Here is a 12714-nt window from a genome sequence, read left to right on the forward strand (position 1 = left end):
AAGTCAGGCACTTATGAAACTCAAAATCTTTTTCTAGCCCGGGGAGACCCGGCTGGTGTGATCCCTCACCTCTCTGCCAAATAAGGATGCATAGCTGGAGAATTACTAGTTCTAGCGTCTACGTATTTTCCAGGAAACCTCTACATGCCAACACGGTCACGCTGTGTCTGAGAGTCATTGCCGCTTCCTCAAGCTGCCTCCAGCGAAACAAACTGTGAAGAAGAAACCATCCTGTGTCCTCTTCCATGCCTGCAACAAGGAGCGGTGTGCCATTCCACAGGGGGCTTGCTGACACCTCTTGCCGTCCGGGCTGAGCAGGGAGGACACGCTGCATCCCGTCCTGTCCCATCCCGTCCCGTCCTGGAAGCTCGAGGGGGGAGCGTGGGGCGTGTGTGTGGGTGCGTGTGTGTGTGTGTGTGTGTGTGTGTGTGTGTGTGTGAACGCGGGGGTGGGTGCGTGTGCTGATGGAGAGGAGGGAGCCGGACGGGGAGGGGAGGGGAGAGGAGGTACCTAAAAGGCTCCAACTTCTGTCCCCCAGGGTCGGTATGGTTTAGTGCCGCCCCCGCTGCCAGGCTGCTGCGGGCTGGCGGTGGCCGAGACGGCCAGCGGAGGGGTGATGGCGGTCGCCGCAGCCACGGCGGCAGCGGCGGCGCTGGGGGGAAGCATAGGGAAGGCGCCGGTGAAGGACAGGGGGAAACTCTGGGCAGCGGCTGTGGCTGCCGCTGCGGCGGCGTGAACGGTGGCGGAGAGGGACAAGAGCGAGGTGGAGAGGGGGGGGACGCAGGGTGCCACGCTGCCCGCCGAGGGAACTCTGAGGGCGGCGTCGGCGTGAGCGAAAGTGGCGGTGAGCAGGGCGGAGCCGTGGGGGGGCACGTCTGAGGAGAGTCTGCACGGGGCGGCCTCCGAGCCGTGGAGTCCGTTCGGCTGGAGCAAAGCGGCCGGGAGGTGGTGAAAGGCGGCTGCCCAGTGGTGAGGGTGCAAGGGGTGGTGGTGGTGGTGGTGATGGGCCATGGAGGAGGTCATGGCGGCGGCTTCCCTCTGAGAGGCGCAGGTGCTGAGGTGAGACACGAGTCTAACACGCAGGGGGTCGGATGTGTCGAGACCTTCCACTGAAGTCAGGTACCGCGCGACTTCTGTCAAGCACTCTCGGAAGCCAATGCTCATGAAATCCATGGCCAGGGAATGAGCGTCAAAATAACCTGCAAGAGGAAGGCAAAAGAGCGTTTGAGTGTGGAGACAGCTTCCCAGCCAACAACAGGTGACGTGGCTGACCGGGTCCTCACTCAGCCTCCAGACCTCCCTTTTACGGGTTAAAATTTGCAAAGGGAGAAGTTTGTTCTCTGATCTGTAAATGATTTCTGTGACCATCCCTGTAATGCAATAGGCCGCTGTTGCTTTTGCAGGCAATGTACAAATGAAAAGAATTAAGTCTCTAATACTTAAAAAGATATACGATGCCTCTCCTGAAATTCCTCAGCAAGCTGCTGCAGTGCTGTATTGACTCTGTGCATGTGTGTGCACCAGGCGTTCATCCACACAAAGAAACAGGGTGGCAATCAGAGAGCTTGCATGTACTGCCCTGTCTTTTCTTCCTCACTCTGGCATTCCTAGTAACGCCCTCCAACTATTTCTCGGCATTGTGAGATAGTTGCTGTGACTGCTGCCGGGGTCCCATCTACTTCACAGAGTCATTAAGACAATATGACATGCTGTGTTATTTAACTACAAACTAAAACCATCTTGTTGTGACTCTGCACACACACAATAAAAAAGCTTTACTGAGAAAACGTTTTATGTAATGCCATTGCTAATTTGGAGATGGAAGACTGACAGTCATATGGCCCATGAGGTATTTCAACAAACAGCAACTGGTGCTCCACAGGCCTGGGACAAAACAGCATTTGAAAAAAAAATAATTGCCATATTAAATGCACATGAAAAGATATTCCCTTTCTAAAAGGGTCTAACATCAAACCTAGTGCTTAAGTTGCAGCTCATCAACTACAAAAACCTATTCCAGTTTTGGGAATTTTCCTGTTTTAGTTTAAAAGTAGTCTCCTGGGGAGAATAATGCCCTATCCACTCCCAGGCCAACATGGTGTTTTTCCTCTTGCTTTCAGTAGAAATTTTTACATATGTGTGACTATGATGTGCACTAATCTATAAAGGAAGAACGTGGCAGCAGTACCTGAATTAGGCCTTCCACTCTACACTAGTATCTCAGTTACTTTCACTTCTATAAACTTTCACACAAAAGTCTTTCTGTCATTGCAGTATAGAATTAACTCAGGCACACTTACAGATGTTGTTGCCCCAAATCCCCTGCCTGCCCTATACCCCGTCTTGCCAAATTGCAACAGTGATTTTGGTGCAGGATGCCTTGCTCATCTGAGGCCCCATGAAACCCAGGAGAAATGCCAGCTCAGCCAGCAGATGAGTGGGCATGAAGGGCCGAGGACTCACATCAGGAAGCACTAACTCCTGGCAGCATTTTCCTGCCAGGTCCACCACGACCAAGCAATCTGTGGAAACACTGCGGTTTGAGTGAGCTCCTGAGAAACAAAAACCAGGCAGGCCAGCAATGGAGAACTAGCAGGGTACCTGCTCGGGTGCCAGCCAGCCTGGCATGGGCACTGCCTCCACGCCAGAGGCTCCAGGACCTCCGGCGGCTTCAGAAGGGCTGATGCGGAGCCAAAGCTGCCTCCCGGCTCTGGCCATGAGTCAGCCAGCCTGGGAGTCCTGAGAGACTGCAGCTCAAGCTAGGGCTTCCCAGCCTCCCTCCATCCAAGACCGGAGGGGGCAAGGGGGATGTGGTTGTCACCAGTTTCCCCTGAGTCTGAGCTGCTGGCTCTGTGACGAGCTGTCCCAAAGCCCCGGTGATCCTGGCTCCCTCTAAGTCTCCTATGGTGGCCGAGACATGAGAGCAGAAGGGAGATGAGAGCTAGGACTCCCAGGCTCCATTATGTTTTTGTTTTGATAGTTGTCTTTTCCAGGTTTCCCCTTTTCTGGCTTACCCCTCCTGAGAGTGACTTAAAAATGTTGTTTCTTGTTTCTTTCCAAAACCCAAGAACATCCTCAGCCACCACACACACACACACACACACACACACACACACACACACCAGCATTCAGTAGCGAATGGGAATTCTCAGTTTTCCTTTAGCTTCCCTGGTAACCTACCTGCTCTGCACCCAGGACACTGGCTAAACAATTTGAGATACATTAACCCATGTGCTGACCCAGGTGCCAGTCAACCAAGCAAGCTAAATGTTTAGTGCAGCTGCAATAAAACAACACCAAGGTCCCAGCGAGCTACTCACTATTGACAAATTACTCGTCCTCTGTGCTTGCTTGCATGGTCAGTAAAAAGCCCTGGCCACAGGCCAAAATAATAATTCAACATGAACAGGAGACCATTGCCCGTACCCCCGGAAACCCAGAGGACCTCAGAGGTGGCAGCCTGCCTGCCTGCCTGCCTGCCTGCCTGGGCAGCTCCAAAAAGCAGAGAAGGGATGGGAGCCATGTCGGGTTTTCTTCCGCCATGCCCACCTCAGGCTGAGCATGCTGAGCAGCAGCTGACTCCACCCTGGGTTTCCTAGCCCCAGGCTTTCACCATCATGGGTGTCCTCCATTTCTGCATGAGGAGAAAGAGGACAAGCTCTCCCCAGCCCTTGGATGCAGGGAACATAAGGGTCTCAGGACCCATTTCTCCCTGCTGCAATAATAGCTTTTGTCCATTGGAAAAATAATGGAACTCATTTTTTGCTGATCCAAAAAAAATTTCTGTCATGGAAGATGAGTTACAAAGTGGGAATAACCACACTTGCAAACAAAACAAACAACTGCTTCAAAAACACCCTAAGAAATTATATTTAAAGCTGTTACTTAGGTTGCAAAGTAAAACATTAAGCAAGCAGGAAAAACACAGGCTTAAACTTTGCCCAGTACTAACATGCAAGCCTCTTTTTCTTAGTTTCTTAACCCATGCAGTGAGATTACTCTTATCACTAGGTCAGAAGGAGAAGATAAAGTTGCAGTATTTGTGAAGCGATGAGGTATTACATTGATGTGCCACCCACTATGGACCACGATGTGGTAGGCAGCTGCAGGTAAAAGCAGGCATCATGGCTCCCCACACCCTGACTCTTCATTCCCCACGGCAGCCACTGTCTCCTGGTCAGCCAGGGCAGGGAGAGGCAGGGCGGCGGTCGCAGACCAAGGAAGCAACCGAAAGACTTGGGACTGCTAACAAAATCCGGCTTGTCCAGCCACAGCCAGAGGCCGAGGCTCTCCTGACACCTCTCTCAGCCTAGCAGCTCCCATCCCAAGTACTTCATCCCTTGCCCTAGTATCTAGGCCACCCGACGTGACCCAGTTACCGAATAATCCCACACAAACTTTTTTGGGGGTGGGGAGGCTGGGGAAGGAGGGTTCCCATAAAATTAGGCCTCTGATGAGCTTCACCTCCTGGTCCTCTCTCTGTCAGTGCAGACACGGGAGGGGTGGGAGCTACCGCAGCTCTGCAGAGGAACGATGTGCGGCGTGAAGAGGGGCTTAGGTTGGGAGAGCCGAGCTCCGTGTCAGGAGGGGAGGATGAAGCAAAGTAACCCCCATTCCCCCCAGCAGCTGAGCCTCGGTCGCCCCACGCACCCAGAGGGACAGACCCCGCGTAAAGCCGGCACGCAGCCGCGCAATTGAAGATGGCACCGTCACGGGCGTGCACGGAGGATCCGAATTCAAATTGCACAAGTGTGATCAATTCTGGCATTTCGTAACTTTCAAGGGTGTAGCTTTAACAACTAAATAACACTTTTTAAAGGACAAATTCAGATATTAAAAATAATTTTTTTTTAATTTTGCACATGTTCCAAGGAATCAAGAGGTATGTCTGTTATATGAAGGACAATAAAATTCCTTTTACCTCTTACAGAACTAGCTACCCATAAATTTTAAGCTTATATAGACTCCTAGCAATAGCCTCTTAATACCTAGAAAATACTTATTGTCAGCTGGGAGTTAATTTTTACAAATAAAAAAATACCAGTCTTCTAAATGCTTTCTTCTAACCATCTGTTGTTAAGCATGCACTGAGTGTAAGCTGAGATCTGTAATCACTGCAAGGTACAGAGAGGAGCAGTAATTTAGCCATGGGCTAAAAACTTTAATCAAAAAATGGACGAGAGAGAACAGCAGCAGCTTCTTTTCTGGCCTTTACCTATATGGCTTAGTGAGTGCATGAAAAATCAGCTGGTTTCTATCGCAACAATTTGAACAATAATCACAGTTGATGAGGCTGTGGGACAGGACGTTGGGCCGTGCTTTCAGGAGGCCAGCAAGTTTTTCACTGCAGGTAAGTTTCCAAATCATGACTACACAGAATACCTCGTGGGTGGCTGATATCATTTGGCCCCAGCCCCGGGACTGTCAGCTTGCACAAGCAAGGTATGCTCACCTCCCGCAGCCGCCTGATCTAGTGGGTCAGCCAGTGCAGCCCCTGCGTCACGCCAGCACCCATTACCAGGGAGCTACCCGGGACCTCTGACACACACGTATGGGATATAAACGTGACTGCAGAGAGAGCTGCTAGCTGTCTGCCTGCCTGTCTGCTTCACAGACACCTGGAGCTGCACAGAGCAAGGCTGGGGTTTCTTCTGCTGAGTGAGATGGTCTAACCTGGCATTTAAAAGTTTTTCCAGAACAAAGGAAATACATGAACAATAAAGAAAGTTCCTCTCCCTACACTTCCTTCGGTATTGCTGTTGGATAATGAGGTTTAGCATCAGTTTTGTGCTACACAATTGATGCCACAAACCTCCTGTTTATGTTTGGTGTTTGTGTATTTGTTTTGTCTCCCTGTGCAGATTTCAGTGCTCTTTGGAAACCCCAAACAAATCTCTGACTGGGCTGCCTGTGAATGAAGCCTTTACTCCCACAGTGTTATGAAAGCAAACACAAGCCCAGGGTCAAGTGCTTCTTTTGTCCCAGTAGTTCTTTCCCACGAGTTCAATCCTGCCATTAGCATTGATTTCCACTCCTTTAATCTGGAAACGCCTATCACAGCTCCTCAAAACACTTTTTTTTTTTTTTTCTAAAATTTCCCCAAATATTAAAAAAGAAGCCATGAGCTCCTTACCTTTACCTCCCGTCGCCTGCAGCATCTTCAGATGATCCACTGTCATTTGCAGTATTTCTGCTTTTTCTAATTTGGCAGATCCCTTTGAGATAAGAGACTCATATACATAAAGGCTTACAAGTACTAGAAACTTTAATTTTATATACTTTCCACTGAGCTCAGCCTTATGGTTTCAATTTCCCCTATCATTAGGGCATTCTCAGCTTACTCCTTTTGTGAGCATCTGTCTCCCAGACTTGGTCTAAGAACTAATGCCATCTCCTCTCCAGTGATACAAGCAGCGGCAGCAGCACAATTTTGCTTTATGAAGGCCATAGCCCTGTGTAACACTGTCCTTAAAGATAGCGTAAAGGTAACATCATCTTCTTCATGAAATGAGAGAAATACATTACTTCTTTGGACACTCTCTTTTTAACCAGTAACACAAATGAAGAGCTGGCAGGACAGGTCTGCACGGTGATGAAGACCCTGCTGCAATCTTTTTTTTCTGCTGCTATTACCAGTAGGTGTCCCTGTGGACACACACCCAGAAGTATCTCTCTCTCTTAATCGCCTATTAATTTTTCACATTTTTTGGCTGCTGAATATTCTATTCTAATTCTGCACTTAAAAAACAACGTCATAGGCCACTGTATTTTAAGTTAGAGAGAGGCCTAGTTTGCAGGGACATGAAGTTAAACACTGTGAAACAGAAAGAGTAACTTCTCTGTCTCTTCTCTTCTTGAGAGTGGCTCACAGAGCTACAATAGATAATAGAGAAGTATAAAATACAACTTGAAAGGTAGCATTAAAATATTAATCTACTAAAAAAAGCTATTTTGTGTGGTAGCATTCCCCTGAATATCTGGAGCACGCCCAGATGACTGAGTTGACCCTGCAAATGTTATTCCAGTGCAAGAGATCATGCCTTGGCACCAGTTAAAATCAGGGCTGCACAAGCTACAAGCCATCAGCAGATCGCTTCCTGCAAGCCAAATTTTTCTCCTAGTTATCATCCAGGCCACATCACTGCTCTTGGCCTCCTTGCAGCCTCAGCCAGCTTCACCCCGGGTGCACGCCTGCAATTGAGGTGAGGCTCAGAGCCTCCTCCGCAGCCCCGCTTCCCTGGCGCTAATCCCTGCGAGGGACTCTGGAGAGCAGAGCTGTGATGTGGGGAGCCAGGCGGAAGCGAAACTAAACCTCCAGCTTGGAAACCTCAGTGAGTTGAATGTCAAAGAGCTGGAAGAGGGCTGATGACTTTGTCCTTGGCGTACTGCAGAAAAATGGTGGGGCTTTCTGAACAAAATGCAGCGTGCACTCGTTTTTACGCCAAGGTATTTTTTTTCAGTCTGCTTATTACTTTCAGCTCTTCCCTCGTGCAAAGGTTGGTGCACGTGCAAATTTTTGGTCAGAATTCCCCATTATGCACGTGACTACATCCTGTACTTTTCTCGGATTTCATCTTTTCCATAGACACAGTACAGGCCGTCTCAGTGAGAGTGACTAATAGCTAAAAACTGCATGGCGCTGGGTAATTTCCAAAGGCTCTGTAGGACTTGTTTTATAATGTTTGTGGTTTTCAAGAAGTAAACAATAAAATGGGACAAACAACTGTTGTCTCTTGCCCCTGTTTATCTAGCTGGAAATACCCATCACTTTGTTTTGCCAGAACACACGGAAAGGCACAGTTACCACTACTAGTTCTTAAAAGTGCATTGCACATGATGCAAGTGATGCTGTCACCACAATTACTACATTTAAGATTTCTTTTTAGCTTTTGTTCAGACCAGGGATGTAACAGGCCTAATACGATGCAGTGCTTGCCATGCAGTCAAAGCTAACATTCAGCATCTCTAAATCCTGCTCTGGAATTTTACTTTCTTTTTTTTATTTAACTACTACATGGAAGTCAGGTTCTTTATTCTCAGTTGATTCCTTTTCACTGAAACAGAGTGTCAGTTGCATATATCCATGCCTCCAGTAAAACAAGAAAAAAGCTAAATATTGAATCAAAGCCCAAAAAATAAAATTCAAGTTAATAAATATTTTAATTTAAATGACATAAACAAAATGCCCTTTTACAGGACAGATTGTATTCTAAGACTTTGATCTGTATTTTCATGACCAAAGAGCTGAACCCAAATTAGCTGGATCCTTCCAAGACTTCCAATTGAATACTTTCTCTCTGAAAGTCTCTGAATATATCAGTGACTTTACTAGCTCACATGACATAGGCCAATTCCCTCACCTAATGCCCAAGCTCTAAAAAGTGATTTTAAAATGTGAAGAATCCAGGGTGACTATTCCCTTTTCAGGAAACTGAACTGATTAGTTTGCAATTGAAATTTCGGATTAAGAAATAAAGTTTTCTTAAAGTATGGGTGAGGAAGATTATATTTAAAGATCTAGACAGAAGGCTAACTGACATACAGGTTTGGAAGAGTTGTGTTGCGTTTGGGTTTTTTTAAAAATACGAAGTAAAGTGCTTTTTTAAAAAAACCACCACTGGAATTCATCGAAAGAACAGAGGCAACATGAACACAGTTACCCTTAAGGGAAAAACAAGCCAAAGAATGGAAATGTTTTTCAGCCTTATACTGAATTATGTTTCTAATAGTTTCGCCACAAGAAAGCATTTTATTGAAATGCCTGTTTTGTGCCAGATCAGGACACATACAATATTATTTTAATGAGTTTTACAAGAGAACTAACATTGCCAGATGAGATATAGAATTTAAAAAAAAAAAAAAAAAAAAAAAAAAGGCTTACTTGTTTTTCAAAAGCAGTTGGCACAAGCCGCCTCAGCTCTGATAAACTGTTATTTATACGATCACGGCGCCTTTTCTCTATAATCTATTCCCAAAGAAACAAAACACATTAAGTTTATAAAAGAAGTTGAAGGGCAAAATCAGAGCACACACAGAACTTGTCACACAGGAAAAGAATTAAACACAACATACCCCTCTTCTTTTCTTTCTCGCCATAATCTGAGATGTTGTTGTTGGGGAATTTGATCGAATGACAGAGCTATTACTTTGCCTGTGAAACAATAAAAGTATGTCAGGTGTTGCACAACTTGACATTGCTCTTTCAAGACACCTTAGGTCATGATATTACATCTGCATAGTGCCTCTCACGCCATTTTCGGTGCTTAGAAGATGTGCCTTGCACTGCACAGTATTTTCAGAGAGAGATATACTTATTTTTTATTGCCCCAGCATGTACGTTGAATTGACAGAACACTCTCTTGGAGATACAGATACTTTCTGAAGACAGTTCATTGCCTAGCTCCACTGATTTAATTTTCATTATATATAAAGCCCTGCCCCCCAAATACAGGCTGAAGAACTGAGGTGAAAAACACATGAACCACCACTATACGCTATCAGCAGTGGCAAGTACATGTATGAGTTCCCCAGCCTCTACCTGGCCCACTATGACATTCTTGCCCACTGCTACTTGAGTAAATACATGCCCAAGTACAAAGCTGTTGCTTAGCACACGTCTGTCATGTTGTCCTGCATCAGGAACAGAATCCAAAATCCATTTCTAAAACTCCACTACACACAAAAAGGCTTTTATTTCATCAGCAGCGAGGGGGAAAAAAAAATCTAGTAGCTTTTGATACTCATTTAGCCACTGGCACAGATGAGAAGATGCTTCTGTGTATGTGCTTCCAAACTGGCAGGACCTTCTCTGAAGCCCAGCGCGGCGCCGTCGGAGTCCCCAGTCCGGCCCTGCCCAGGCACACAGTACAGCCCCACCTCCGGCTGCCACACGGGGTCTGCTGAAGTTACCATCCAGCTACTGAGCATCCCTGCTTACTTTCTACAACTCCGTTCCCACTGGGTCGGATTCCCTTAGCCTGTTCGGCCTGCTCAGGAGCTATCTGGGGAAAGATCTGGCAAATTAAGCTGAGCTAATGGACTGCAGCCTGGTGGCTCGTAAGCTACTTCAGTGCCCCGCATAATTTCAAGGTTCGGGCAGCTCGAACTCAGGGTAAATTCTCGAGGGTATCAACAAGTGGCTAGTAGTCGTAGAGTAAGATAAAACTGCACCCCGCTTCGCATTTGTGGGACCGCCCTCCAGCCCGACTGGGCGGCTGGGTTTTCCTCTGGCTCTGACCCATCCCGGGACGCATCCCGACCCCACCTCCGCCCGCGGAGACCGCGGCAAAGGGGGGCGGGTGTGCTCCACTTACCCTGAGTAGTTGTTTTCACTCCCCACGTCTATAGTCTCGTCCATGTCGCTGTCTGAGGTAGTTTCCTCGCAAGGTCGCTTCATCGTGGGCACAGGACTCGGCGCAGCTTATAGCCGGGATGGGGACAGAGATAAATAAATCCGGGAGACGGGGTGGGGGGGAGGGAAGCTCCGGTTCGGCTCGCCTGGGCTCCACTCCGCACCGCCAGCACAGCAAACCCCCTCTGAGGCGCTTTCCCACGCCACGGCACAGCCTCAAGCCCGACGGCCCGCCCCCGGCAAGGCCCGCCCCGACAGGGGTGACGGGGAGGGGGGCCGCCCACCGCGGGGCGCGGAGTGGCGCGGAGGAGCGGGCGACAGCGCTGCGGGAGACCCGACTGCTTCGCCCCCCGGCAGGCGGGAAGTGGAGCGGGGCAGATGACCTTAGCACTGGGCTGGGAAAGGCGGGGAGAGGGATTCCGGGGCAGCCCTGTGTCTCGCCCTTCGGGGGGAAAAGAACTGGGATCTGGCTCGCAACCCTCCTGTGTCAGCGGACGGGGGGCGGTGCTGCTGTCTCACCCGGCATCTGAGGGGGCTTTGCTGTACCCGGCCCGAAAGCCCCCAGCCGGATCAGCCCCCCATCTTATCCCGCAAAGGCCTCCAGAGGTACAGGGCAGCCCTGGCAGCCGCTCCTGAGTTGCGGTGGAGTGTCGTGTAAGGGCACATGAGCGTGGTTTTGGGGGGTGTGTAATCCCGAGAAAGAGATAAATCCCATGAAAGGCATAAATCCTGGCTCGTCCAGGAGAGCGGCCCCGTCCGTCCCATCCTGCAGAGCTCCCACGGGCGCGCCGAGGGGCTGCCGGCGCTTGCAGGACAGGAGCCAAGCACAGCGATAATCCCGGCTGTAAAGCACTTGGAGGAAGCTTAGCGGCTCGGTTACTGGCGGATCTGTAACAGACGGGTTTTATTTTACTTTTGTTTGGGATTCCCCACCCCCTACCCCCTTTGTTTGTTTTGTGTTTTCTAATTCCAGATTCCTGACAATATACTTTCCGGGTGGTATGTACCGTTTCTCCGGTATGTTCTCCGCAGAAATTTAATCTTTCGCCTTTGGCCACTATCCCCCTCTGTCAGTCCCTGCTCCCTCCCCTTTGCCACCTTCCCGAGGACACTTTTCCCCCGCCTCTGTTGCCGGGATTCTTACCGACAGAGGCAGGGGGGCTGTCAGCTCGCTGCGGTGCCTTCATCCCCTCTGGTCACCGCCGTGTTATCGCGACTCTCAGAGGACACTCGGAACCACGGCTCCCTCACAGGAGCCCGGAAGATTTGCGGACAGGCGCGGGGGTGAGGGGGCTGCCCGGGGCTGCATCTGCCTGGCTTGGGCTCCGAGGAGGGCAGCGGCAGCACCTGTCGGTGAGCGACATGGGGAAGCAATCGCCGGGATCACTGTAATCGAAGAAATGACGAGGAGTCTCCCCGTCGGTGTAGCGTGGCCCCCAGCGACTCTCACCCTGGCAGCGGGGCCGCCCGTGCTCTCTCCTCTACGGGTTTCCAGGAGGAGACAACATGATGCTGCGCCGGCCTGAGGGAGGGAGGGAGGGAAAAAGGAGATGGAAGGGGCCATGGGTCCGGCTTTTCCTTTCGGGGCACGCTGCGAGCTCGGCAGGAGCAGGCACCTTCCTGGGGCGGCTCCGCTCGGCAGCACCGGAGCCGCTTTTGGCCGCGGGGGAAGTTTGCCGTATATTTAGCGGCTGATAGTGCCAATGATTTAGTTTTCCACTCGGTTAAATCCCTCTGAATGTACAGGTGGTTTGGTTCGTTTGCGTGTGTGCAGTCGAGAAAGGACCGCGCGGCAAAATGGAAATCGGCGCCAGATCTTTTTTTTTTTTTTTTTTTTCTTCCCGCTAATACCCTCCATCTATGCAATTATATTTGGTGGCATGTCGGGTGTTTGCTCTTTCATGTGGATGTTGCTACTATGTAAAGGAACAGCGGGATTTCATGCCTCGTTGCCCTACCGGGACATCCTTTTCATGCCCATGTTTGCAGAGTTACTTAAAGTTCAGCGGCTGCTCAAGGCGCAACAGAAGCGAGCGCCCGCGGGAAAGGCAAAGGCAGCTCCCGAGGATTTGGGACGCATTCCCCACAATGGCCCCTTTGACGGGTCAGAAAAAAACAAAACAAAACAAATCAAAACAAAACAAAACAAAAAATCCCACAACTTCCTCCCCCCACCCCCCAAAAAAACCCCAAAACCCAAAAAACAAAACAACCCCCTCCCCCCCCCCCCCAAAAAAAAAACCCAAACCCCACAAAACCCCCAAACCCTAAACCCCAAATAGTAAAGGGAACTTTAGGAAGAAGTGGAAGAGCAGGAGCAGCTTGTGGAACATAACTTCAAGTCGAAGAACAAGGGCTTTAGA

The 12714-nt window shown here is 49.4% G+C and overlaps 1 protein-coding gene across 1 annotated transcript; it reads right to left on the reverse strand.

Annotated features, from left to right (window-relative positions):
• Positions 1-389: 389 nt before the first annotated feature.
• Positions 390-10530, reverse strand: HEY2 (hes related family bHLH transcription factor with YRPW motif 2). Its single transcript, XM_071741021.1, has 5 exons — positions 10314-10530; positions 9073-9151; positions 8882-8965; positions 6134-6215; positions 390-1199 (listed from the first exon to the last, which is right to left on the reverse strand). The coding sequence occupies exons 1-5, from the start codon at positions 10394-10396 to the stop codon at positions 511-513; spliced, it is 1017 nt and encodes a 338-aa protein (XP_071597122.1). The 5' UTR covers positions 10397-10530; the 3' UTR covers positions 390-510.
• Positions 10531-12714: the final 2184 nt, after the last annotated feature.

This window comes from Heliangelus exortis, chromosome 3, assembly GCF_036169615.1.
Source record: "Heliangelus exortis chromosome 3, bHelExo1.hap1, whole genome shotgun sequence".
Classification (NCBI taxonomy): domain Eukaryota; kingdom Metazoa; phylum Chordata; class Aves; order Apodiformes; family Trochilidae; genus Heliangelus; species Heliangelus exortis.

Bases quoted from the DNA above. Each gene is read 5' to 3' on its own strand.
- HEY2 (XM_071741021.1), bottom strand. From the start codon at position 10,396: ATGAAGCGACCTTGCGAGGAAACTACCTCAGACAGCGACATGGACGAG. The intron at 9,152-10,313 runs GTAAGTGGAGCA...ATTGTTTCACAG, and splicing joins AGTGAAAACAACTACTCAGG to GCAAAGTAATAGCTCTGTCA. The intron at 1,200-6,133 runs GTAAGGAGCTCA...TTCCTCTTGCAG, and splicing joins GCAGGCGACGGGAGGTAAAG to GTTATTTTGACGCTCATTCC.